The sequence below is a fragment of the Carassius carassius genome, chromosome 23 (genome assembly GCF_963082965.1).
Source record: "Carassius carassius chromosome 23, fCarCar2.1, whole genome shotgun sequence".
In the NCBI taxonomy this organism is placed as follows: Eukaryota; Metazoa; Chordata; class Actinopteri; order Cypriniformes; family Cyprinidae; genus Carassius; species Carassius carassius.
The window spans coordinates 25,229,742-25,257,504 of NC_081777.1; the positions used below are offsets into that span (position 1 = coordinate 25,229,742).

General features: G+C 39.5%; 1 protein-coding gene across 2 annotated transcripts in view; it reads right to left on the minus strand.

Annotated features, from left to right (window-relative positions):
* The window catches only part of LOC132101633 (cadherin-13-like), a 352,587-nt gene that overhangs the window by 177,804 nt on the left and 147,020 nt on the right, over nt 1-27,763 (minus strand). For both annotated transcript variants that reach the window (XM_059506718.1, XM_059506717.1), the window contains exon 5: nt 18,496-18,648. In XM_059506718.1, coding sequence (XP_059362701.1) covers nt 18,496-18,648 — 153 coding nt within the window. The remainder of the gene's footprint in view (nt 1-18,495; nt 18,649-27,763) is intronic.

Consider the following 27,763-nt stretch of genomic DNA (forward strand, 5'->3'; position numbering starts at 1 on the left):
TTCGCCAGCTGATGTGCCTTAGGATAGTAATTAAAAAAGCTAACAACCATTAGTGTATGGAAACTTTATTAATGAAAACACTTCCATACACTGGGTGTAGGCTATAACAACTTAAGTATTTTATGTGTATAATTTTAAAGTAAAGTAAAAATGTAATTTTAATTCTAAATCAGATTTTATATTAAAAGTTCATATAAAATTTTCTATGTGTAATTAAACTGCGATGTAAAAAATCTTTTTGCGTAGTGGTGGCCACTAGCGGTATGAACCGTAAGCAGCGATAAGGTATAGCTAAGAGCGCTCCAGACCAACCTTACGAACGCATGACTTACAGAAGGTATACTTAACTAAGAAGGTTTCGGAAACCACGTATTAACGATAAGGTACTTCTTAAGGTACAACTTAAGAACGACGTAGCGTTAAGGTAGTTTCGGAGAACGCACCCCAGATCATTAGGGGAAAAATGACAATAAACATGACAAATTAAGCACGTTTATTATCTTCATTTCTTTTTGCTTCTCTTATTTACAGTATTTTGTTTTTTATTAATCTTATGAAACTTTTCACCTTTTCTCTACTAGTTTGATTCAAATCCAAATAATAATTTATTCTTATTCAGAAAATATTTGATCTTTCCCATCTTTAATTTCTTCAATGTATTTTACATTTAAACTTTTTTTCTTGTGCAAAGTGCTTTTGCACGACTGTTGTAAGATGGCTATAATAGCTTCCACTTAAATGTTCCTTACTTAAATGTGTCATCAAAAATGGTCTTGCACACACACATAAATGCATTCTAAAAATGAACATTTTTGTTCATGTCCATCAAACATCACTTTGTCTCTAAAGCAACTTACTGTAAATTACACTGCTTGTACAATAAGCAAAATCCATTTAAAACTCTAAATTGTCTAATGTTGGTTTCCCTGCTCCACAGAAATAGAACTTATGTATACTAATGGAAACCTTTTCCAAACTTAATAGAATTTCAAGTGACATAATTTACAAAGTTAAATTATGATTTTATAAGATTTTCAACTTTTAATTGCATTGTGAAATGTCCTTGGGTTTTGAGCGGCATTACAGAAAGAAAAAAAAATATAATTTCCAAAAATGTTGCTCTGCAACGGACCATATTTTGTCCCTCAGCTTCAGTTAAATTCTTAAGACATTACACACAAGGCTTCTCTGCTAAGACAGATTTTTGTAAACACCTTGTGTGCAGCATTCCAGACCGTATCGATTTTATTCTCACAAGCATTGTGGTTAATATGCCAGTTTACAGAGTGACCTTGCAGGAATCCATCATTATTAAGCCACTTCGATAAAGCCTTCAACCACAGGCCAGACCCGAGAAGGCCTCCAGTGCTACTGCCAGCTAAGAACTGACATCACACTCACTTCATGAAGCCTCACTCTGAACAAAATCTCGACTACATCACAAATGTATAATGTAACATTCAAGGTTCACTATTTTGGTTGGCTGGTTGTTTGGGATCACGTCTATGTAACTGGTTTGGAAAACACAGGCGTGATAAGTAATGACTCTTATTCCTGCTTAAAAAGCTGGCTAATGCTGGTCTAGACATGTGGATTTTATCTGGTAGGACTGATCGATCAGCATAGTCTGATAAAGTCTGATAAAGCTAGTTAAGCTAGTTAAGAAGCCTTCTGGGATACCAGCACACCTCCATCCAAAGCATAGCATATTCTTTTCAGGGATGTTCTAATAGACTGGCATTTTCTGAAAGAAGTATCAGCGCTTGCAATGCATGATTTAGCTAAGCTCGAGTTTTAGGCATCAGTTCTGCTTAAATGAAATGCTGAATCAGAGCTGCTTTGCTGTTGTCATGACACTCAGCCATGTCTTGTTTTCAGCCAGTTCAAAAGTATCAAAATGTAGACACTGTGTAAAGACAACTATGAGTCTATGCAAGGAAGACAATCTGAAAAGTGAATGATAGTAAGGAAAACAAAAAGAAATTCAGATTGAAAACTATTGAAATTATTTACAAATAAATAAATGAATACTTAGGCTTAGGAGTTGTAAAATTCAGAACATTTCAGAAATATTAGTACATTGTGGTATGCAAGCACTGTAATGAAAACATCCGTTCGGTCTTCAGTTATCACCAAATCTATTCAGCCCTGCCTTCACTTCTTATCATTATTTGCTGACACACATGTTGATTGGATCTGACCTTCATGTAACAAAGTAGGACAGGGTAAAATCTGGAAACCTGATTACTTTCCCTCTGCATTTTAGCACTCTTCAGACTAATGGAGGTTTTAATCTCCCATTAAATGTTTAATGTTTAATTTCCACAGCCGTGACTGATGCAGTACGGAGGGGGCTGATTAGACAGAAATACCAGCGGGTGCCATTAAACGCGACTATTGGCCTGGTTTTAGGTATCAGAGTATAATCTGAAAACAGAGATACCGCCGGTCTCTGGGTTGTGGAAACGTACTCGGTTACTAAACGTAACCTCGGTTCTCTCTAGAAGAGCGAACGAGTACTGCGTCTTAGCTAAGACGCTACGGGAAAAGTCTCTTTTCACGAAATACTGAAGCAAAAAATTATCCTTAATTTTGTATTTTTGTAAAGCGCATTTGCAGCAGTACACAGCCATAGGCGAGACGGCTCGTTCGCTCATTGGCTTGTTCTGCGGCAACTGCACAGCCTATCGAGCGCGGGCTGATGCAACATCAGACCAATAAGGGCGCTTCGCGCCCTTCTTGCCACTTCCCGCCGAAACGGGTGTGGCCCAACCTATAAAAGGAGCTCGAAAAGGCTGACTCATCTGATTTATTTCATCGCCGAAGCGAACCAGAGTGAATCGTGCGCACGGCAGAGAACGCAGTACTCGTTCGCTCTTCTAGAGAGAACCGAGGTTACATTTAGTAACCGAGTACGTTCTCTTACGAGAGCTCTCTCGTACTGCGTCTTAGCTAAGACGCTACGGGAACCCAATGTAAAACGCTGTGCGCGCAGGGATCACACACCAATAAACCTGAAGCAACGCCCAGGATTTACAGTGCACAGTCACCTGAGGGACTCACAGAGAGTCCAGGACAGAAAAGGGAAAAAGCCCTCCGTCCCATATCTAGCAGCATCCGTAGATGCGGCAATATGACGTCACACAGCCGAGGCAAGGCCTGACCAATGTGGCAATGCGGGTCTTACGCAATACTGCCCATATAACAGTCGGCAGCGCATAGCGCTCGTGAACTCAGAATTCCCCTCAGGGCCCTGATTCGCCTATACCGACAGCAGCCTTGCTTGCAAGGCGGGAACCTCCAGGTTATAGAACCTGATAAATGTAGACGGCGAGGCCCAACCTGCCGCCATACATATATCCTGCAAGGAGATCCCAGTAGACCACGCCCACGACGAGGCGATGCCTCTTGTGGAGTGTGCTCTGACGCCCAACGGGCACTGAAGGCCCCTGGAAGCGTAAGCTAACGCTATGGCGTCAACTATCCATCTGGATAGAGTCTGTCTCGAAACAGCCATTCCCTTGGAACGCCCACCGAACGAGACAAATAGCTGCTCCGTCTGCCGAAAGGCAGCAGAGCGAGACACATAAGCTCTTAAAACCCTGACAGGGCAAAGAAGACTCGAGTCTCCATCCTCCCCTGACACCGGCAGGGCAGACAGGGCAATAACCTGAGCCCGAAACGGTGTGTTGAGGGATTTCGGCACATAACCGTGCCTAGGTTTGAGTATGACTCTTGAGTCATTGGGCCCAAACTCCAAGCACGACTGGCTCACCGAGAGCGCGTGCAAATCACCCACACACTTCACAGAAGCGAGAGCCAACAAGAATACTGTCTTGAACGACAGATCCTGAAGGCTAATCGATTGGATAGGCTTGAAAGGGGGACCTTTCAAGGCCTCCAAAACCGCCGCGAGGTCCCACATAGGGACTGACGGAGGTCTGGGAGGATTCAGCCTCCTAGCTCCTCTGAGGAACCGGATGACTAAATCATTCCTTCCTATTGACTGACCGGACGCCGTTTCAGAAAACGCCGCGATGGCAGCCACATAAACTTTGAGCGTGGATGGGGCTCTGCCCTTATCCAACAGCTCCTGAAGGAAGGAGAGGACCTCCGTCACCTCACAACTAAGGGGTGAATAACCTCGAGCTGTGCACCAGCTGGAGAACACCGACCACTTCGAGGCATACAGACGTCGTGTCGACGGAGCTCTAGCCTGAGTGATGGTATTTAGCACTCTCACTGCGAGATCAGCGGGTAACCATTGAGTGCCCATACATAGAGGGACCACAACTCCGGTTGAGGGTGCCAAATCGAGCCCCTGGCCTGCGAGAGGAGGTCTCTCCTCAATGGTACCGGCCACGGGGCGACATCTGCTAACTGCATCAAATCTGGGAACCATGGTTGGTTCTTCCAAAGAGGTGCTACAAGCAGTATTGAACATCTCGTTTCTCTCACCCGTTCTATCACCTCTGGAAGGAGGGAGACGGGAGGGAACGCATAAAGCGGGCAGCACGGCCATCTCCGTGACAGCGCGCTTTCGTTCTTGGAAAAGAACGCGGGGCAGTGAGCGTCTTCGTGGGACGCAAAGAGGTCCACCTCCGCCATGCCAAATCTCTGCCACAACAGCCGGACTGTTTGCGGGTGTAGAGACCATTCGCCCGTAGGAACATTGCCTCTGGAGAGCCTGTCTGGACCCAGATTCTGCAGTCCAGGCACATGCACTGCTCTCAGCGAGCACACGTTGCGCTGAGCCCAAATCAGGAGGCGTTCCGTCAGCCTGCACAGGTTTCGGGACCCAAGACCGGCCTGGCGATTTATGTAGGACACCACGGACATGTTGTCCGAACGGACTATGACGTGGTGATCCTTGATATGGGTACAAAAGCGCGTCAGCGCGTTCTCCACTGCCAGCATTTCCAGGCAGTTGATATGATGGAGCTTTTCCCATTCTGACCATAGGCCAAAGGACGGTCTGCCTTCGAGCAGCGCTCCCCATCCCGAAGTGGAGGCGTCCGTCGACACCATTTTCACACTCGGGGAAGTCCCCAGGCTTACACCTGATCGGTACCAGCCGTTCGCTGTCCAAGGTGCTAGAGCCGCAACACAGCTCTGATCGACCTTGAAATGCAGCCGGCCAGACGCCCACGCTCTGCGCGGCACCCGAGCCTTCAGCCAGAACTGCAGGGGGCGCATGCGGAGCAGGCCCAGCCGCAGAACCGGAGATGCTGAGGCCATGAAACCCAGCATCTTTTGACAGTGTTTGAGCGACACAGTCGCGCCACAGCGGAAAGAACTCGCTGCACGCTGAATGCCCATCGCGCGCTGTGGTGACAGCCGCGCCGTCATGGAACACGAGTTCAGAACTATACCCAGAAACAGGATCGTCTGACTGGGGTTCAGCGAACTCTTCACCCAATTGACACTGAGGCCGAGCTTCTCGAGGTGATCGAGTAAAACGGCTCTGTGGTCCATGAGCTCCGCTCATGATCGGGCCAGAACCAGCCAGTCGTCCAAATAATTCAGCACTCGTGTGCCTCTGAGTCTAAGAGGAGCGAGCGCTGCATCCATGCACCTCGTAAACGTACGAGGAGCTACGGACAAGCCGAATGGCAGGACTGCAAACTGGTATGCCTGGCCCTCGAAGGCGAATCTCAAATATCGCCTGTGGTTTGACGCTATCTGTATTTGAAAATACGCGTCCTTCAGATCTATTGACATGAACCAGTCCCCTCTGCGAATCTGCGCGAGGAGCTTCCTGGTCGTGAGCATTTTGAAACTGCGTTTCATCAATGCCTGTTCAGCTGTCTTAGATCCAGTATGGGCCGGAGACCCCCGTCTCTCTTGGGCACCAGAAAGTATCTGCTGTACAGCCCCCCCTCGCTTTGAGACACAGGCTCTACAGCCCCTTTGCTCAACAGTTTTGATATTTCGGCCCGAAGTATGTGTGCTACTTCTGTTTTGACCGTAGTTTCGACGCGCGCTGAAAAGCACGGTGGGCGTCGAGAAAACTGTAGCATGTAGCCTCTCTTTATAATGCCTAGCACCCAATCCGAAACCCCTGGAAGCACTGACCATGCATTTGCATGAATGGCTAAGGGCTGGATGCGAAACGCGCTCTGTTGACTGGGCAACGGCGGCGCTCGAGTGTGCTGCGCATCTGAGGCGGGGAGCGCGCTGATCACAGCGGGTAGATCGCTCTTCCTCGACCCCGTCCCGGCGCTTAACCGACTGGAGGGAGGCTGAGCGGGTCCCGTGGGACTCGATATATCTGCGAGTAACCGTGGGCTGCATGTGTGCACTTTTACCACTTTAAACTCGCTGTCTGCCTGTGCAGAATGTACGTGCACGGGCCTCGTTTTTACAGAAGCCCCGCGCCGTATGTGACATAGTGTATGTGGGCACTGGGAAGTGGGCACGTTTACTATGCGGCGCGCTCGACCGATCTGTGTCGATCTTATGTGCGCTAGCCCTGTGTGCAGGGCTGTGCTTATATGTGGAGATGGGCACTGGGTAGTGGGCATCGTCACTGCATTTATAGCACCATCGGCCGTGGCCGGACGAGCATGCACGGGTTTCGTTTTTACAGAAACCACATGACGCGTGTGACATAGTAATTGTGGGCACTGAGGGGTGGGCACGTTTACTATGCAGTGTGCGCGACCGACTTGAGTCGACATTATGGGCGCAGGCCCTGTGTGCAGGGCTGTGCTTACATGTGGAGATGGGCACTGAGGAGTGGGCATCGTCACTACATTTATAGCACCATCGGCCGTGGCCGGACGAACGTGCACGGGTTTCGTTTTTACAGAAACCACATGACGCGTGTGACATAGTGATTGTGGGCACTGAGGAGTGGGCACGTCTACTATGTAGTGCACGTGATCGACTTGAGTCGCTTTTATAGGTGCGAGCCCTGTGTGAAGGGCTGTGCTTATATGCGGAGATGGGCACTGAGCAGTGGGCATCGTCACTACATTTATAGCACCATCGGCCGTGGCCGGGACACCAGAAATTACACCTTTTTCGGGAAATATCTGGGTAGCCGTGATAACGGTTTTCGTGTGCAGGCAAGCGGGCAACCGTACAGGCTTGCGCATTGCAAACAACGCTGAAATAGTCACAATCTCTGGAAACTGAAACAGCGGCGCGCTTAGGTGAGAGCCCGGCCGCAGCGGAACTCGTACACCGGCGCTTCGATGAAGCAGCCATCGTGTGTAGTGCCGACGCAGCGTCATGCAGCATGCGTAGATGGCTTTCCCAGGATGGCTTCGGGGCTCCCGGCCTCACCGTAATCCTCTGCCGCGGTCCCCGCGGCGCGGGGCGACGGCCAGTAGAGCGAGAACGGGGGTTTCGAGCTGCGTTGCTGAAGCTGTTGTGATAACGGCTTTTGTGTGCAGGCAAGCGGGCAACTGTGCAGGCTTGCGCATTGCAGAAAACGCTGAGACAGTCACAATTCCTGGAACTGAAACAGCGGCGCGCTTGGGTGAGAGCTCGGCCGCAGCGGAACTCGTACACCTGCGCTTCGATGAAGCAGGCATCGTTAGTAGCGCCGACGCAGCGTCACACAGGAGGCTTTAGATGGCAACACCGCTTTTGCCGCCGTCCAGCAGAGGGCAGACAAAGGTGCGTCGCTATCGCCTGTTCCACCGGCGGAAGTGAGTGGTAGTTCCTGTTTTTAGCATCATCAGTGTGGAGAATGCTAGTGAGACAGACGAACGAGTTCGTGCTGAATATGGAGCGTTCCAAGCCTTCGCCACCTCTTCGTGAAGCTCAGGAAGAAATGAGGCGGGCTTTGAGAAGTACGCTCATCCGAAAGGGAAATACCATCCAGCCGGGAACGAGAGGGGGGGGCGCTGGTGCAAACCACTCGCGGCCGAGACTCATCGCGGCCAACACGATCATTCGCCCCGGCTCCTTCTCGATGTCAGCTCGTCTGCTGGGCTTCTGAGCAGAAGGCGCGAGATCCTCGGAGCTCGCCCAGCCCTCACTGCCCGAAGCTAGCAGAGAGCGCGTGTCCTCTTCCCCCGACGCGGCCCTGAGATCGACTTCCTCGGACGACGCGCCGGCAAACAGCGGGCGCTGCCCACCGGGAAGCGATGCAGGGGGGGCCGGTGAAGCAGGGCGAACCGGCGAGCTCGGTTGAGCTGAAGACGGTTCCGGAATCCGCTGGAAGCGATGCTTTTACGGCGCCTCAGCGCAGCGGAGAATGCAGGCTCAGAGAAAAAGGCCAGGCGAGTCCTCAGAGTCACCATGGCAACAGCTCGCAGTGGGGGCATCCGCCGTCAGCGAGCGAGCGCTGCATGATCTTCACCCAGGCAGGAGACACAGATGACGTTCCGGTCTCCCTCGCTGAGTGGGGCTCTGACGAGCCGCAGGAAGGCATCTTAAAAAAGACGCGAGCTCTTTTACGAGTGTGTGTCGCAGGGCGAACACACACACACACACATAAAGAACAGCTTGTATATAACAGGATTGAAAGGATATAGGCGCCGGATAGCGCAGCAGGAACGGCAATGGAAGGCAGCGATGCCAGCAGCTTCAGAATGGCTCGTCCTGCTGATGTGCTTTCTCAGACGGCGCTTGCTTCCTCCGTGATCCAGCGATGCGTGAGCTTCGCTGAAGAGATGAAAAATCAGGTGAGTCAGCCTTTTCGAGCTCCTTTTATAGGTTGGGCCACACCCGTTTCGGCGGGAAGTGGCAAGAAGGGCGCGAAGCGCCCTTATTGGTCTGATGTTGCATCAGCCCGCGCTCGATAGGCTGTGCAGTTGCCGCAGAACAAGCCAATGAGCGAACGAGCCGTCTCGCCTATGGCTGTGTACTGCTGCAAATGCGCTTTACAAAAATACAAAATTAAGGATAATTTTTTGCTTCAGTATTTCGTGAAAAGAGACTTTTCCCGTAGCGTCTTAGCTAAGACGCAGTACGAGAGAGCTCTCGTAAGAGAACCATGAAGGTCATTACTGTAATGTGCAAGGAAGCACATGACCATCCTGATGGACGAACCTCAGTAGGGTGAACAGTAAGCCACAATGGACCAAAATTGCCATTTCCACATACGCTTAAAAAATGAGAGGACATCTCAGCATACGCCACTACAGGGATATCATAACTGTTAGAAGAAAATAATTTCAGTAATTAGGTTAGGCCACACATAATGAGAACTCTAATTGATGTTACAACGGGATATTACCTTAGGCCACTTCTAGCTGACCTAATAGTCCAGGTTTTGCACTCAAAAGGACAGTTTTGTGACAGAGGACAAATGGTCCTTATAGTGATGAATGTGGTAAGCGATAAGTTTAACCCTTAAATGCATGAATTTTTCCATCAATCATTTTTAAATATTCGGTTCTTTAGTGACCTTGAATGTATGATGAATCTGCCCCAGTACTATAAAATATATTTTAATTATAATATTTTAAATTAAATTTATGCATTTAGCAGACGCTTTTATCCAAAGCGACTTACATTGCATTCAGGCTAACAATTTTCTCCTATCATGTGTTCCCCGGGATTTGTACCCCCAACCTTGCACTTGTTAACGCACTGCTCTACCACTTGAGCTACAGGAACACTAATAAATATATATCATATTAAAGTAGTTTTAAAGCATACTTTGTTATCTGTTGGAACTTGGAAGGGTGTTTTAAGTAACTGCTTCATCGCCATCATAACTTGATATGAAACTATTGATATGTTAATCTCAAAATTATTTTATCATCTATCATTTAACAAAATACAATCAGTATTTTGTTCAGAAACAGCTTTGTCATTAGATCCATGATGCTAATATTTGATAATGAACTTGCTCTGCAGTAAATTGCATGAGCCATATCAAGATTTGCTGATTATTACTTGAGTATTATTTTGTTTCCTGTGGTAATTTTAATAAGTTGCCATCTGGAAAAAGAGTTACTGTAATTAAGGAATACTAAAAGGTGGAGTTATAACGTCAAATAATAAATGATGGAGAGGGCTGCATGGCGTCATGGGTAACTAAAGTATGGAGCCCCAGTAGTGAACACAATGAAATTAGCACAACACAACAGAAACAAGCCACAACACAAAAGAAACAAGCCACAACACAACAGAAACAAGCCACAACACAACAGAAACAAGCCACAACACAACAGAAACAAGCCACAACACAACAGAAACCAGCCACAACACAACAGAAACAAGCCACAACACAACAGAAACAAGCCACAACACAACAGAAACAAGCCACAACACAACAGAAACAAGCCACAGCACAACAGAAACAAGCCACAACATAACGGAATTAGCACAATACAATGGAAACAAGCTGCAACTAAATGGAAACAAGCCACAACATAACAAAATTAGCACAACACAATGAAAACAGGTCAAGACACATGTGAAACAAGTTGTGTTGTAGCAAGTTTTTTGTGTTGTGGAGATTTTGTTGTATTGTGCACTACTGGGCCATCGTACTAAAGACCTGAGGTATGCAGAAGCCGACACAGATGGTTAGCTGATTGGCTGCACGCACAGATCTCATGTTAAGTGTTTAATATCTCTTAAAACAGTTCAGTTTAAACTAGCTTTGAAAGTACACAGTGCTCAGTATACAATTAAGATCATATAAATACCAGCAATTACTTGGAGGACAGATGGCATGCACCCACACACAAATAAATGCGGAAAAAAACACACACGCACAGATGCCGCCGTTCCCCTGCAATCAAACGCAGCATGCCAGCGCCCCGAGGATTAGGGTGTCTGTCAGGTCCATGGCAAACAAACAGCTGTTGGACACACAGGTCACGATTCAACCCTAAGGTGGACCGAAGCAGTTTTTTGTGAGAGACAAGCTTCAGCCATTCATGATATTCAGTGCCAACGCACTGTGGGCGAGCGCAGAGTCTGTCTACCTGAGGCAAGGCACCAAAACACCCCTCGACACATCATCATGTGACTCTTCTGCAGGCAGTGGAGCGGCACTGTCATTTGGCTGCAGCTACTTAGAAAAAAACATCATCCATATGTTCTGTATTAATGCATGGGTGGCTTCTTCATCTTTTTGCTTTCTATTTTTCTCTCCGACTAGGTGTATCTGGTGTTTTATTCATGTGGCAGACACTGAGGAATGGTTTTTGAAAGTAGAGTTATGTACACAGATGAGCAACATTTTTAATTGAATGGGAATCTAATCACCCTGTCGTCACTCAAAAACACAACTGTTTTCAGTGGAATAGAAAAGAAGTTACCTTACAGAAAGTCCGAGCTGCTCATGGATGTACACAATGTTTTCCATACAATACAAGATGACCATAAAACAGCCCTACACTGAAAAAAAAATAATAATAATAATTCATGCAATTGCCTTTTTTCAATAAATGTATATTATTTGGATAAGCAAATATATTTCAACAAATATATATAAAGTCAATATTTAAAGCTGGTTTGTGGATTTAATAATAATAATAATAATGATAATTGAAAAAAAAATTATCCATAAAAAAAACATTTACTTGGGCTTGTAAAAATATTGTTTCAAATATTAAACCCAATATGACAACATTATGAAGACATTATAACTATTTTTTGTTGATTACAGAATCCTAAAAACCTTTTTTTTAATCTAACAAAATTTACAAACGTATTTATATAACCAAATAAACAAATATTTCTGAAAGAAAATCAATCAGTGGAATGCATCCAAAACAATCACAGAATCTCTCAATACACTGCCCAACTTGGAAGGCTGATACAGTATCTGGAGTATTTGTATTTTCTAACCACTAGACCACAGCTCTAACCACAATTGTTTTTTACTTTTTATTACTCACACTTATCTGATCTGTCATCTTCTTGTACAACAGAATCATGCTCTTTTAATTTCTTATTTTAGAAGCTGTTTTGGAATCAGCCACTCGTACAGCGATCACATGGGTCCTTCATCACAGGTCCTTCATGCTCAACATTTTACAGTGCGATTTGCCTGCAGTAAGAAGACTCTGTGGATATTAACAAGGCATGACACGGAAGCCTGATTCCTGATTCCAGTCCAATAATAAAGCCTTTATCATGGCCTTGTGTTTTGCAGCACTCTGGCCATGAATGCCACAGAGAAAAACGTAATTAAGGAGTCACTTTGTGGCTCTCACAGAGAGAAAGAGTTTCTAAGATGTCAATTGCATGGTTAGTTAGTCAGTCTGGGGAAATGCTACACTTCCTAAATACGAAAGAATCGCTCAGGGGATTTGCATGTGCCTGTGTGTGTCTACACATCTGGTAATGTGTGTGGGCACCTCCTTGTTTGCATGTATGTGTGAATGAGAGTCAGTGCCACTCTCTGTATATTCATGCGATGTGTGAGATTGTCTATCTGCCTGCCTCTTGGTGCCCATGTGTACTCATTCCCTACAGGTTCGATCTATAGGATGTAAATTTAAACAGTGGGAATTAAACAGCTTCAGTCGATTGCTGTAATGTGAGAATAAATATCCATTCATTGGAGGCAATGTTGCAATTGGTCCCTGTTTGTCAGCCTACTATGATTTGTCTATCCTCTCTCAAGTCCTTATCCATTAACATTTCTATCAGCAACCACCAGACAACCCCACTGCCACCCAAAAAACATACTAAACAGTCTAACCACACTGCAACACCTTGGGAACCACCCAAAATATCCTAGCAACATACTATCAACCAAACAACAACATGCTAAAACATTCAAAACACTTTAGAGCACCTTAACTACAATACAAAACCTTGGCTAGGGCTGCTCGATTATGACAATAATCATAATCACAATTATTTAACACAAATATAAATGGGCTATATGACCAAAACTTTATATGAGTGATATATTTAAAGATGGAGTATTTTTGACTAATACTAAGCACGCAGTCTGCTTGGCTTGTATTTGCTTATGAAAACTTTTTTTTAATAATTAGTTTTTATTTCGAACAGTAAAAATGGTGTTTGTTCAGAAGGCTCAAAAGGCAACCAATGCATATATTCGTACATGCAAAATGGAGGAATAAACAGCGGAGAGGAAAAACTGGCATCCAGAAACTGCTGTGATTCCTGTGGAGCTGGTGACTAAGATACACAGCAGCGATGCAGCACCACCTGCGAAAACAGTCCCTGGCCTGGATCCCCCACCTCCCCCCTCCCCACATGTGCTACCACATGCCTGTGATTACTCCTAGTGTGAGATTGGCTGGAATTAGCCGTAGTGTAATTATTCCTGATGTGCTGCAGAGGGATCAGCCGGAAAATGTGGTTATTCCCACCAGTATGGCACGGGAATTAGGTGAAGTGTGGCTGCGAGGACGTGTTGCACTACATATGTGTGCGCAAGGTGGTCGAGGCAAAAGGGAACTGTCCCATTTGTGTGATTAGATGGAGAACAACACACCATTAGAGATTAGAGGCTCCAAGGCTCTCAGCCATAGCAGGTAAGCCAGTGGATTATTACAATTCTGACATGCCCGCTTGTCAGACTCGTTCCCAAAGCCAGTTGGAATGCCAGGAGAGAAATAGGCAAAACAACAATGATGGAGGTATAAACTATAGCAAAAAAAACTAAACAACAATAACAAAACATACTGTAGGCAAGAGACGAGAAAGAGGTAAAGTTGTATTATTTTGAATTAGTTCTTATTTTTATTTTAAATTTTAGTAATTTTGTTGTTTTGTCACATATATATATATATATATATATATATATATATATATATATATAAATAAATAAAATAGAATAAAATAGAATTTATACACATCAATATTTATTTTAGTTTTAATTATTTTAGTTCAAGGCTTCAGCATTTTTATTTTATTTTATCAGTTTATCAGTTGTTTTATTTAAATACTTTGTTTTACTTTATTTTAAATATTAGAATTTTATTTCAAGCATTTTTTTTATATTTGTATTATCATTATGGTTTTAGCTGAAACTCCAGTTTTATTAGTTAACAATAATAACCATATGAAGGACTTTTTTAAATTTATCACTTGAGAACATGACACATATAATTACTCATAATTTGAACAACATAATGAGTTCAATTACCCAAACTGAATTACCAAAACATTATATTCAGTTTTGGTTTTCAGCTACATGAAAACTTTAATGTTAGTTTTGTTGTTTCAGTATGAAAAAAAAAAAACTTCAATGCATTACTAAAAGTAAGAGTAATCATTCTCAGAAAGGCAAAGCCAACAGATGCAAGAACAGATGTGGTTAGTATCATTCCTTCATCAAGATAGGAGTGTGTGAGCATTAGTGCTGTAAAATGTCATGCATTGATGTGCACGCGCTCAATTGCATGCTTTTGAGATTGCGGGTGGTGTGGATGTTGAGAGAAAGAGAGATAAGGAGATGTAAATGTCAAGTGCTCTGCTGAGTGAGGGCTTTGATCCCGACTAGGATCTGCGTACCTGAAATTACCCTCCTCTTCAGAGCACAAACCTGCTCTGCGGTGACCACCAGACCTAAAGAATAGTTGCATCTACAGAGGTAGATGAATGAATCCGCATATGCAAACATCTGCAATGTTGGGGCAGCTACAACAGAACTGTAGATTCAAAATAATCCTAATCTGAAGCTGGTAAATTAGTCACGCTACTTTCTGGAAAAAGAAGTTAGCTACACTACACACTAAAAACAAAAACTATAACATGAAACAATATAAGATTTAATCAAGCTGTATTTTTGCTGGCACACAAACAATGAGGGATTCTGACCGAATGACATACTAATAATTCAATAATTCATAATAATTCAACATACTGTTCATAGACTTGAATGAATTCATCTTTTTTTCTATCTCTTCATTTACATCATCCCTCCAATGACGAATCATACTTTACAACTCTACATTTGAGAAAAAGAACCATTTGAAACAGCTCACTAGAGTAAATCAGACTTTCCCAGTCTACCATGCAAAAGTTTGGGGATTGTTTGATTAGTTAGTTAGTTAGTTAGTTAGTTAGTTAGTTAGTTAGTTAGTTACTTAGTTAGTTCATTCAGATTCATCAAAAGAAAAAAAAGAAAAATAAACATTACACAACAACTATTTAAAACATTGATAAGAAAAATTGTTTCTTGACCACTAAATCAGCATATTAGAATGATCCCTGAATTATCATGTGACACTAAGGACTGAAGTAATGTCTGCTATAAAATAAAATAAAATAAAAATTACATTAAAAATGAAAATAGAAAACAATGATCTTTTTTTTTTTTTTTTTTACAATATTTATGTATTTTTGATCCGAAAAATGCAGCCTTGGTGAGCATAAAATATATTTATTTTATTTTTTATTTTTTAAACCGTAAACTCAAAAACATCACCCTCAAACTTCTTAACATTAGTGTAGTTTTGAGAACATTTGTGATGTGTGCCCAGGTTTACTTGTGAAAGTTAACAAAATTAATTTCAGCAGATTTAAACATTGAAATTTTACAGAAAAAAAGAGTGTAAAATTATTTCTGACTTTTATTAAAATAAAAAATTCTAACAGAAATAAAACTTTTGAACAGTAGTATATTAGAGAGAAAAGCTTAGGTGAGTGTGTTTGATTATTCTTTCCAACATTAAAGGATTTGTTTACTTTCAAAATAAAATTCCCTGATAATTTACTAACCCCCATGTCATCCAAGATGTTTATGTCTTTCTTTGTTCAGTCTAAAAGAAATTAAGGTTTGATGAAAACATTCCAGGATTATTCTCGGAAATACCGACAGAGTGTTTACAAATGTAGAGAAGGAGGACCGTTCAAAAGTTGTTGTATGTTCAATGGCACATATTCAAATGTTTAAAATGGGTCACTTCATGTGCAACTTCCACCTACTTCAAGTGTGACTTTTTCAACGTAATTACATATTATGTGAAGTCATAGACATGCATCACAAGGCAGTGCAAGGCGCACATTTTTTTTTTATAACGCATATCATTATTTCTTTTTTTTTTCTTCTTTTTTTTTTTTTTATAACCAATCGTTACACTAGATAAGACCCTTATTCCTCATCTGGTATTAGGTAGAGCCATTTGAAGCTGCACTGTAACTGTAATTTTGAATTTCAGCCGTTTGGTAGCCGATGAAGAACACTATAAGGAGAATGATCCTGGAATGTTTTCATCAAAAACTTTAATTTCTTTTTGACTGAAGAAAGAAAGATGTAAACATCTTGGATGACATGGGGGTGAGTAAAATATCAGGAAATTTCCATTTGAAAGTGAACTAATGCTTTAAGAGCCACACGGCTACTGGATAAGAAATAATAAATGGCTACCACAAGAGCTACTCTACTTTAAAAGCTACAGGAAGACTTATGTAAGTGTAACTACTTTTACATCCCAAAATTGTCCAGTACTCTATTAGAATTCCCTTCTACCTTAAAGCCAGCTTCTCAGCTGGCAGAGAACCCCCGAAAAGTATGTGATTTTGAATCATCTTTCCTTACTGAACTTTTTGGGCCCAAACACACATACACTTGTCTGACTCAAAGTTTGAAGTGCCCAAAGCAAGAACAGCCTGTACGCTATGGCTCCAAAAAAAAAAAAAAAAAAAAGAAGAAGCAATAATATAAAAAATGATATCTTATTAAGAAAAGAAGACTTTTTATTGAAAAGACAAACCAAAGGCGTTAGGCTGACAGAGATTTTTCAAAAACCTTGCTAAGAACACTTTATCGGAGTATACCAGTGGGGCGGAACAAAGTGAGGGCGGAAGAAGAGCAACTTTTTTTTTATTAAATCTGTTCCTAGCCAGACAGGTGGATATCAAACTGAGCAGATCCACTTTAGTTCTCCTCTAAAAGGGGATAGACACCAGGTAAACCCCTCTTTATCTTTCAAACGACAGAGGACACAAAGAAAAAGAGAACAAGAGCTCTGGAATTCTTGAATCAAAGTATCAGCTTGCTCAACCGAGCAAGCAATTCAAAGGAATCGTATTGTCTATCTTGTTATCTGCAGTTACAACAGGGTGGTCCTTTCTTCTGGCAAAGCTCTACATATTGAAAGGTCTCTTCTGGTCTTTTTTTTTTTTTTTTGATGCACTGCCTATTAAAACAGGAAGGGGGTGGGATTTATTGAAGGTCTAGCCAATAAGCTTTAGACCTGCACTAGAGCTGACAATTCACCATTGAGATAAACAGGAACAAATTGTTTTTTCAGGTATTACAGACCTTATTTTATGGCTGAAGATACAACAGTTCAGACAGGAGGAGGGACACATTATTTTAGAGAGCATTTGATTAGATACAAATCTGTGTATTGCAACATTAATGTCATCAAAGCAAAGTGTCCACTTTTGCAAGTAAACTAGAACACAACAGTCTTAACTCTACTGTGCAAAATACTGGTGTTAGCTTTTTTTGTTTTAATACAGTTAAAACAGTAATATTGTGATTTAAAATAAAAATTTTCAATTTCAATACATTTTAAAATGTACTTGACACCTGTGTTGACAATACCAAATTTTCTGCAGCCTTTACACTAAGCTTCAATGTCACATGATCTATCAGAAAACATTCTAATATGCTGATTTGGTGCTCAAGTATATTCACTTGAAGCATTTGTATAGTCTATATATTTTTCCTTTTCAGTCTATGTATAAGTAAACATTTATATATAGTATATTCATATTCAAATCTGTAGGTTAGTTTGTGTATAGGTACAGTGTTTATGTGTAGCTTTTGTATAGTTTTTCTTTTTTTTATGCACAGGTTAACATTTATATATAGTAATTAAATATATAATAAAATCTAACATTAGGTTAGCTTTTGTATAAAGTATAGTATTATGTGAAGTATTCACGTAGTGTGTTTTGTTTTTAGCTTAGCTTATGTATAGGTATAACACACACACACATATATATATATATATATATATATATATAGTATATTTATATTCAAAATCTTTCAGTAGGTTACTTGTGTATTGGTTTATACTGTTTTACTTCATTTTTGTATGTCTGTATTTATGTAGCACCATGGTCCTTTTAACAAAAATCTTAGAGACCTAATTTTTAATGAGGTCTTTAAAGATTTTGTAACCCATCTATAAAGCTATCAGTCAACCTGATAAAGTCATCATCAGACCACTAATGCAAAATCATAAAGGAGTAACCATGTTCACGTGCACACGATTGTTTGACAGGCCAGCTGACAGCTGCATCATTGATCACACACACGTTTTGTAAAATAACTGCCTCCTCTAACTGGAGTTCCACATCCTGTACGGCAGTCGGCTTTCCTTCACTGAGCTGCTCACTGGCTGCCGAATAGACACGAATCATCACAGCCATTAATCGCCTTGATGCATGGAGAGAAGCAAAAGCATATTTGCTTTTCGATTAGGGACATTCAGTTATTCATGCGGCAGTCTAATATGACTTAAATAAACCTGCAGTTTTCATGTGGAGCTCTTTAACTAAACATCTACACACTCATTGACAGTATGCAAGGGGGAAACAGAATGCAATAGATAACAGAGTTAATATCTCACTCACATGGTAGTACGCAATGGCCTCTCGATCCAGAGCTCGGCTAACTGCTACCTCTCCCGTCAGTCGGTTGATGCTGAACACACCCTTAGGGTCTTGATCTGCTCCCCTTCCCATCAGACGGAAGATGTGGTCTTGCTTCATGTCAGATGAGATCACCTATATCACAGGATACCACCCAAAATCAAATTAATGTTAACATTATTGAAATGGTACAGTTATACACTAACGTTAAGTATAAAACTATACAAATGTTTTAATATACTTGAATAATTTCTTAATTACCTAAATATGAATATTTATTTATAATTCCTAAAGATTGCAGCAAAAAATAAATCCTCAAATAATTGCTTTAATCAGCAGTGTTGTTACTATAACTAAAAATAAAGCTATTAAAAATTATTTTTATTAAGAAATCTGAAATAAAATATTACCTTAATAGCTTAGAAATGCTGCCTCGGTAACTAAAGTAAAATAAGTACTAACATTACTAAAACTAAAATAAAATGTAACAAAAATTTTTTTACAATAACAAATAAAATAAATGTATAATTAAAAAATGAAATCTAATTAAAATATAATAAATATAATAATGAAAATCAATATGTGACCCTGGGCCATGAAACCAGTCATAAGTAGCACTGGTATATTTGTAGCAATAGACAAAAATACACTGTATGGTTCAAAATTATAGATTTTTCTTTTATGCCAAAAATCATTAGATTATTTAAAGATAATGTTCCATGAAGATATTTCCTAAATTTCCTACTGTAAATACATAACTTAATTTTTAAATAGTTATGTGCTTTGCTAAGAACTTTAACAGCTTTAAAGGCGATATTTATTTATTAATTTTAATAAAACAATATATTAAAAAAATTACACTTATGACTGGTTTTGTGGTCATGGGTCACAAATGCCGTTGTACATATGTGAAATTGGACACCTTAACATTAAAATAATCCATATTTGTCCATCTAGATTGACCAATCAAGCAGTAAAAAGTCAGCCAGTGTGTACATTTTTCATTCTTTCAAGTTTGTCAGCAGTACTCACATGCGACTGGATAAATGCAGCAAAGTCCAGAGTGTTGCAAGTTAAAAGCAAAGAAAACAAGAAAAGTTAATTACACACGCTTACAGGCAAACACAGTTTTGTGTGAATATAACATGCATGCTTGCTAAATATACACTCATTTGCTTGAACTCATCTAAATTCAGAATTATTTACTAATGGCAATGGCAATGATGGACACACAGTGAGAATTTTTAAAACATGATATACAGTAACGGCACTCTACAGATGATTATGCTAACTCAGTGTTTTAATATACTGAAGTTTGCAAATGAGATCCATTTGTATATTACAACATTTATTATTTTCTAGTGTGACCAGTGCTACCACCTGCAGTTCTTTTGGCTTTTGTGTAAAGCATTTTTTGTGCAAATTAGATTGCTGCAACTTCACTCGCTAATGAAAGCTCAGTTATTAACTAATGATTTTAAATACAAATGAACAATAGCCTTTTTTATGAACCCCTTTTGTATAAAAGACCATTTATAAATGTTGTTTTCATCAAGAGTAATAAACCCCAGTGCATGTATCGAATCACAGAGGCTGCCCTCCCTGAACCCTCCCATTTCTTGTAATTAAGCTTAAGATGAAATATCCCATTTAGAAAATGAATCCAAGCAAAGTAATTGTCCACACAAAAAGCTTTATTAATCTTCCCTATAGATTCTTTTTGCCAGATCATACACTAATACTGTTTTTCTCAGGCTCTACAGGCTCTGCTAACCCAGTGAACATTGTTATACTGAGAACTGCACCTAGTGGTTTCACAAAGACTCTGGCGAACACAAATGCAGGATTCACCAGAGGAGGTCTTCAAATCTTGGTTTACTGTGGCTGGCAAACTGCTGTGAAATTGCAGAATTTTATTGCACAATGAGAGCTGTCTTGTTTAGGGGACGGGTTGTTAATGTAAGCGACTGTAACGTGGACTAAAACGGATCATGAATACAACAAATCAAGCAGTCATGCTGAAAGAAACACAAGCACACATACAGTATAGTACTGTATATACACACTGTCTCTATTGTTTCAAATAAAGCTAGATAGTATTTATTGTTTAAAACGAACTTAGATCATACACTTTTTTGGATTTCCTTTTGCTAATTTTTTATAGATAAAAACAAACATTTGCCTTTCTAAAATATGCTAAGCTAAGGTGCTTGCAGCTATCATAGCATAACACTAGGTAGCCTTAGTACAATTATATAACACATTTTGCATTTTATTATAAAACAAAGTAATAAACAGAAAAATAAACCTTATTATAAAAAAAAAAATATTATGGAAATTTTTTACAGATTTGTCCCAACCCTGTGTTAGCTAATCTGTATTATCTGGCATACACAGACTTAACACATACATGTACTGTAGATAAACAGCACCTGTACAGCTCCTTAAATGCTTCCATTATTACTGCATATGAATGGTGTAACGTAAGTGATTTGTCTTATTTATATTTGTTTACACAATAGTCAGAAAGATAAAAAAAAAGTCTTATGTGCACACCAAAAGTAAAATTAATTATTAGCGTAAGTAGATTACATACAAAGTCAATGAAAAGGTGCGAAGAGATGTGATGTAAAATAGAAGATGCGTTTCCCCTGAATGTGCAATTTTTGCCTCAATCACATTTTTTTCACAAGTCAAGCAGAAAATTCACATGATGAATTGGTGTGCATGACAATCGGTGAAGAGCTTATTGATGCATCCAGTCCGACATGCCCAGTTGTATAAGAATTTTTTTTTTTATTATTGTTTTTCTTTGCACAAAAGATGCAAAAAACATCCTGCGGGTAGTGTGATGTAAATATTTGCTGCGCTTTTAGTGTGAACACATCATTATGCTGTGTGCACACCAAAAGTGAATTTAATTATTCACACAAGTAGATTATACACAAAGTCTATGCAAAGACTCGAATAGACACATATTCACAGGTCCACTTGGATCTGAAAACCCTAGGTCCAAACCGAGACAAGAGACCCGAGCTGGTTTGGGTCCAAAATTTAGACGAGTACTTCAGACACGGGTCAGGTTCGGTATTAGCGGCCTCGGGTCTCGGGTAATTTCAAATAAACATGCTTTTTCCTTATGGACTCGATTAGACCCGAATTCTTTTAAAACTATCCTGAATGCGTAGGTTACTTTAAGCAAGGAACGCACATAAAAAAGGAGCATATGTTTGTAACCCCACACACAGAATCAGGAAAAAACACTCACTTCATTATGCTGCGCCTTCATGCAAGGCTTTTCTTTTTTGTGATCAGGTTGCAGATGACACCAGCGAATCTATTAATTATTAGGGTATCGGTTTATTTTTTTTTTATCAATCTATCACGATTATTTTTCAAATCCACTGGTTACAACTGAAAACTAAGCTCAGATATAACTTGTACACAGCAGGTAGGCAATAATATAAAGGAGCCCAATAATAAATTTAATAAATGTTAAATAAATCAAACTCATGGAGAAGAGGCCAAATCAGTCAGAAGGACAATGCCAATGCCATTTCTGCTTTTGGTGTGCACACACCATTAGACTTACAAGCTTTTGGGCTTTTGTCAGACTTAGAGAAGAGCTAGGCTAGGTTAGGCTAGCTAATTCTCACAAAAACAGCTGGCTTAAGCCGTTTTCCTTTCAGCAGGGTTGCAGTTTCTTCCGAAAAAACAACAACAAAATAAAAGAAGGCAGGAAGCCCAGAAAATAACTTTCCTATAGAGCAGGTACACCTTTGACACAATCATGATTGAATCCCACCACAGGTCATCTGTAAATGAACTCTTCTGTCCACCGCAAGAGAGCCAAAACACACCTGGACAAACTGCAGTGTCACCTGTTTACAGGAGTTCCACACCACAAGAGACCATCAAGCTCAGTTCATCCTTTTCTTGTCGTGTCTGTTTTCCTCCCACGCCGCTTTCGGCCTTGTGAAGAACTCCTTAACGGCTCTGGGTATGTCTTGTGAGTGGTTGCTATGGAGCTTGTTATCATTCTGCTGTATGCTGCACACAGCTGTGATATTGATCCAATAGAACAATAAAACACGACTTTTCTCTCTGTACTTCAGAGGTGCTTTATTAAAGGTGCAATGGTCTCCTTCAGCATGAGAGAGAATTATAAAGGAACAAAAACTAAAGGAGTCATAGCTCCAGAGGAGTCATGAGACTAAATGGATGGAACAAGGTGGAAATTGGACAGGGCCAAAGACAGGAAAATAGTGGCCTATAAATTGTGGTATTATACTTGAGATTTTAGGGCTCCTAAGCCCTAAAGGACTTTTAGAGTAAAATACTGATGCACTGAAATTAACATTCTGGTTAATATCCATAAGTTGGCAATTATTTTCGTAAAAATGTAAAAAAAAAGGACAGCCATTTTAACTAAATACATTCAAAATAAAGTAATAAAAACTAAACATGGGGTGTGAATTTAGGCATCACAAAATTATAATGTACAGCATGAAAAAGATATTCATTTTATGATTGGTAAATATTTTATTTATTGGCATTTTTAAAAAGTAACTTTAGATATGCATTAGATGGTATTTAGACAGCAAAGCTAATCTAAATGTAAATTATTGAATATTTTCAGCAAAAGTGAATATCGATCTGTAATCTTTAATAATACCAGGTAACAAATATGAGTTGTGCATATAAAATAGCTTGTTTTTTTGTTCTAAAATACTTATTTGCCTTAACAATCTCAACAAATTTACTTATTTTACTTAGGATATGTTATCAAGGTAGCATTTTATAATACTGTATAATGTAACATTTTTAATTCTCTTTTTTATTATTATTATTATTCAGCAAGGATGCATTAAATTGATAAAAAGTAAGAGTAAAGACTTCTACATTTGTTACATAAAAATATATTTCAAATAAATCAGGTTCTTACAAAGTTTCTATTTATCAAGGAATATATATATATATATGTTTTCACTCACACACACACAAAAAAAAAAGCTAATATTGAGCACAAATGATTTAGTAATGAAATGTTTCCTGGGCAGAAAATCAGCAATTAGAAGAAGCAATGGCTAAAAATATAAAATGCATTCAAAATAAATTAATAGAAAGATTTTTAATAACATTTTTATTTTACCTAATTTGCTGCTTATTAATAGTTAGTAATATAAAGTGTAGGTATTGAGTAGGATTAGCGATATAGAATATGGTTGTGCGGAATATGTGCTTTATATGCACTAATAAATTGCCAATGTGTTAATAAAAGGCATGCTAATAAGCAACTAGTTAATAGTGATAAATATTCCCTATACTACTTTCTCTTACCAGATATATTAAAATAAATAAATAGATACAATTTTGTTTAAGTGGCCTTCAAAGTGAGAAGGCTATTCTGAGGCTGATTTTCAAAAATAATTCACCCAATATGTGGCCTGATTGTAGCAGTCAAACTTTCAGTGAAACTGAACTGTCGGAAAGTGATAAGACAAGTTTTGAATGATCAAGGCTACTGTTGGGGTGGAGCTATAGAGGCCGTGGAAACAGATCGCGGGCGCAGCCTCATGGTTTATGGCTCACAGGTGGTGGTTTATTTGAACGTACAAACAAACACATGAACACAAATAAGCCTACACAGCCTCCTCTGGCTTTCTTCTCAGTCATTAGGTGTCAGCGAACAGCCCTGGGGGAGACGCTCACCTATTTCTTTCAGCTCTCATTAGGAGCAGGGAGGACATGAAAGAGAAGCCGTTTCTTGCCACTGCCTGTGTATGACAGGAAGGAGGGACCCGACTCGAACTTCTCTGACAATAAAGCACTGAAAGGGAGGAGAGGATATGTCCTCACTTTCATATCCTTTCACTCTTTCTTTCTACCGTGATAGCTTTCGGCTGTATGAGCACCACAGTGGTGTGTAATCTCCCTTGATTTACAAATGCTTGACTTTGAATGGAAACTGAAGTCAAAGAGGCTGTGTATTAGACACAGAATACTTAACTTTCGCTTTGAAAACAATCCAAAAACTGAATTTAAGAGCTGCTTGCTAAGGAAAACCACTATTACTATGGCTAAAAATTTGGATTATGGATTTGAACAAACCCCTTTGTGCTTTGAACATCAAAAATACTTCAAAACATGCAACTTGATGACAAAATGTGAGCTATTACAAAGATATGAAATATAATATTATATACTATTATTAACTAATTATATACTACTATATACTATTATTAATGATTAACTATTATATACTAATATTATATATATATATATAAAGTACATATACATACATATATATTATATATATATATATATATATATATATATATATATATATATATATATATATATATATATATATATATAATCAAATCATTCAAAATATAAGGTTGGTAAGTGTGTAAGATTTATTGTTTCATATGCTTACTGCATTAATTAGGTAAAAAATGCAGAAAGAACTGTAATGTGTTCAAAACAAAACAAAAAATATTTTTAAGTTGGTGAAAGAACCCCCATTTTTTCACCAAGACTGCATTTATTTGGTAAAAAACACAGTAAATACAGTAATCGCAGTAATATTTTGTCCAAAACAAAAATTAACAATTTGAAAGCCTCTTATGCTCACCAAGACTACACTTACTTGATAAATAATGCTGTAAAACAGTAATATTTGAAATATTTTTAGAATTTAAACAACTGTTTTTGTTGGAACTCAATTTACAGCAGAATTAACCCCTTTGCGGTCAAAGATTGGCGACGGCCCAAGATTATTATTGTTTCACTTTCACAGCACGTTAAACATCACTCTTACTTGATCTGGACAAACTGTGCATCAGTTGAAAGTTTAAAGACCCTAGCTTCGATATTTGACAAATGTTTTGATAAAACATTGTTGCAGTGACAATTATTTAGTAATTTATGTCAGGAGTGCAAACTAATAAATCTGTGTTATGCCAAATTTTGAATAGAAATTCACCACTCATTCATATTCAGTCACGTCTGCAGTTTATTTGTGTTCACATAGACTCACTGAACAGTGTCAATAAGGGATTATAGACCAAAGATGCATAGCTACGGAGATATATGGATATATTTACTGATGTTTACTTCATATTTCTTCAGACAGAATTGTTATTTCTATTCATTTTCCACTGATTGTACGCGATCTGATGATAAATAGCCTCTCCCAGCGCTGTCTCTGTGTGTTTGCTCCTCAGTGCTCATGCTGTGTGTCAGACATACTCTGATTGGCCCTTCGCCTTGTCAATCTTAGTGTGTTATAACCGGACACCGTCACATTGTGTCACATGGTTCGTGACACCGTCACATTGTGTCACATGGTTCGTGTACACATCCTGGTTGATATCTGCCCACAACAACACTGATACCGTGGTACACCTCTGTACCATGAAATATCCGAATAATAAACCCGCGATTACGATAGTATAAAGCTTGGTATGAGATTTTCTGGAGATCTGGGGCATTTTTATAGAAAATACTGAAAATGTACATCTGAAAGGCTAACTTGTGCAGCGATGTAAAAGGCTATAAATAGCTTATTTTTACAACAGTAAACGACCTAATTCCACCCGTGATCGCAAAAGGAAGTTATTACAAACACTCGATCGGGGTTTAAAGTGAGTATTGAGTAAAAGTGTACTAATAATTTCAAAAATTGTCTGATGTAGCTTGATGCTAATGTTAGCTCTAATGCAGCTGCTGTATCTGATGCAGGTGCGGTTCTTCTTCATAATGCATTTTTGTCACAATAATTCACGTAAGGTCGTAAGAAAATGTTTTGTTGTATTTTTATAGTAAGACTTTTGATAAATAAGGGGTAAATGCATACTGAGATTAAAGTGAGATTGGAGCTTGGTGTCTTTGTAAATATTGAAATACCACAACAAAGGCTAATAAAGGTGGAATAAAAACAATAGAATAATGATAAAAGAATAATGCGGATAATGTGTCATACCTGGCAGAGGTGTGAAAGACTCGTTTCGTGAGAACAACAGAATCATGAATGGAGAAGTATTCAGAGCCAAACACTCAAGAGTTTACATGTGAGATTACAGAAGAAGATTAGCCTTCTCTAAAAACACACATGACATGGCCTTAGAAATTTTTTACAGTTTTACAGATTATATTATGAAATTTCAATTGAAGCTTTGGTAGACTTGTGGCTTTAGCTACACTAGGTTTCTAAAACAATATCCTGCATCAATATATATTTTTTAATACATTTAAAAAATATGTTTTTAATATTTTTATTTTTGTTTTTAAGTTTGAGCTTATATATCTATATTATCATAACAGTCTGAATAATTCTGATTCTTGAACAGTAAACTTTTAAGTGTCAGCTTTATGAACATATGTTGATTATGTATCTAGTCAGAAAGAATCATGAGCAGAAACCTTTTTATTTTGAGTATGTCATTTCTGGCTTCATGCCGAAAAATGGGGGGTGACTTGTAAGAGGTTAATTGTTCATTCATTCATTCATTCATTCATTCATTCATTCATTTATTCTTCTAATTAAAGCATAATTTCTGTGATAGCAGAACCAAATTTTCAGAAATCATTACTTTGAAATACATGTTAGGTTTTACTGTCACTTTTTATCAGTTTAATGCAACCTTTCTGAAGAAAAGTATTCATTTCTTTTGAAACAAAATTTCCAGCTCTTATGTCATCAGCTGACAAGTGGCTTTCAGAGTGGAAGCACAAAGATTTCTACAAAGAGCAGTTAACTAACTGGAACTCTCTCTCTCCCTCTCTTTCTACATGAGACTCATGTTTGCTATTGCAAGGTCAACGAAAAATAAAAGGCAATCAGCATCCAGCAGTATAAATTATGCACAGAAAAAACAAACACATATCCCTTGCCATCTATCAACACTTCAGTGCGAGACACAATTATTCCTTCCGATTTGTGAAAAGTGCAGAGAGTGAGAATGAGTGTAACTGTGAAGCAACAAAATATGGCCAGTGTTTCAGCTCCGGGTGCCAAAAAAATACACAGAAACTGAGCAATTCATTTGCTGTGGGGAGGGTTTGTCCTGGACATAACAGAACAGAAAGACACCAGCACTGCCCATAAAAACTGTCCCAGAGACAATTACTAGCAGGTCCTAGAGGGAACCTCTGGACTTTTTCCCATTTGTGAGATTGCAGTGCTACAGGTGAACACTCCACCATAATAAATCCCCCATAATCCCACAGAAGACTGATGTCAAAC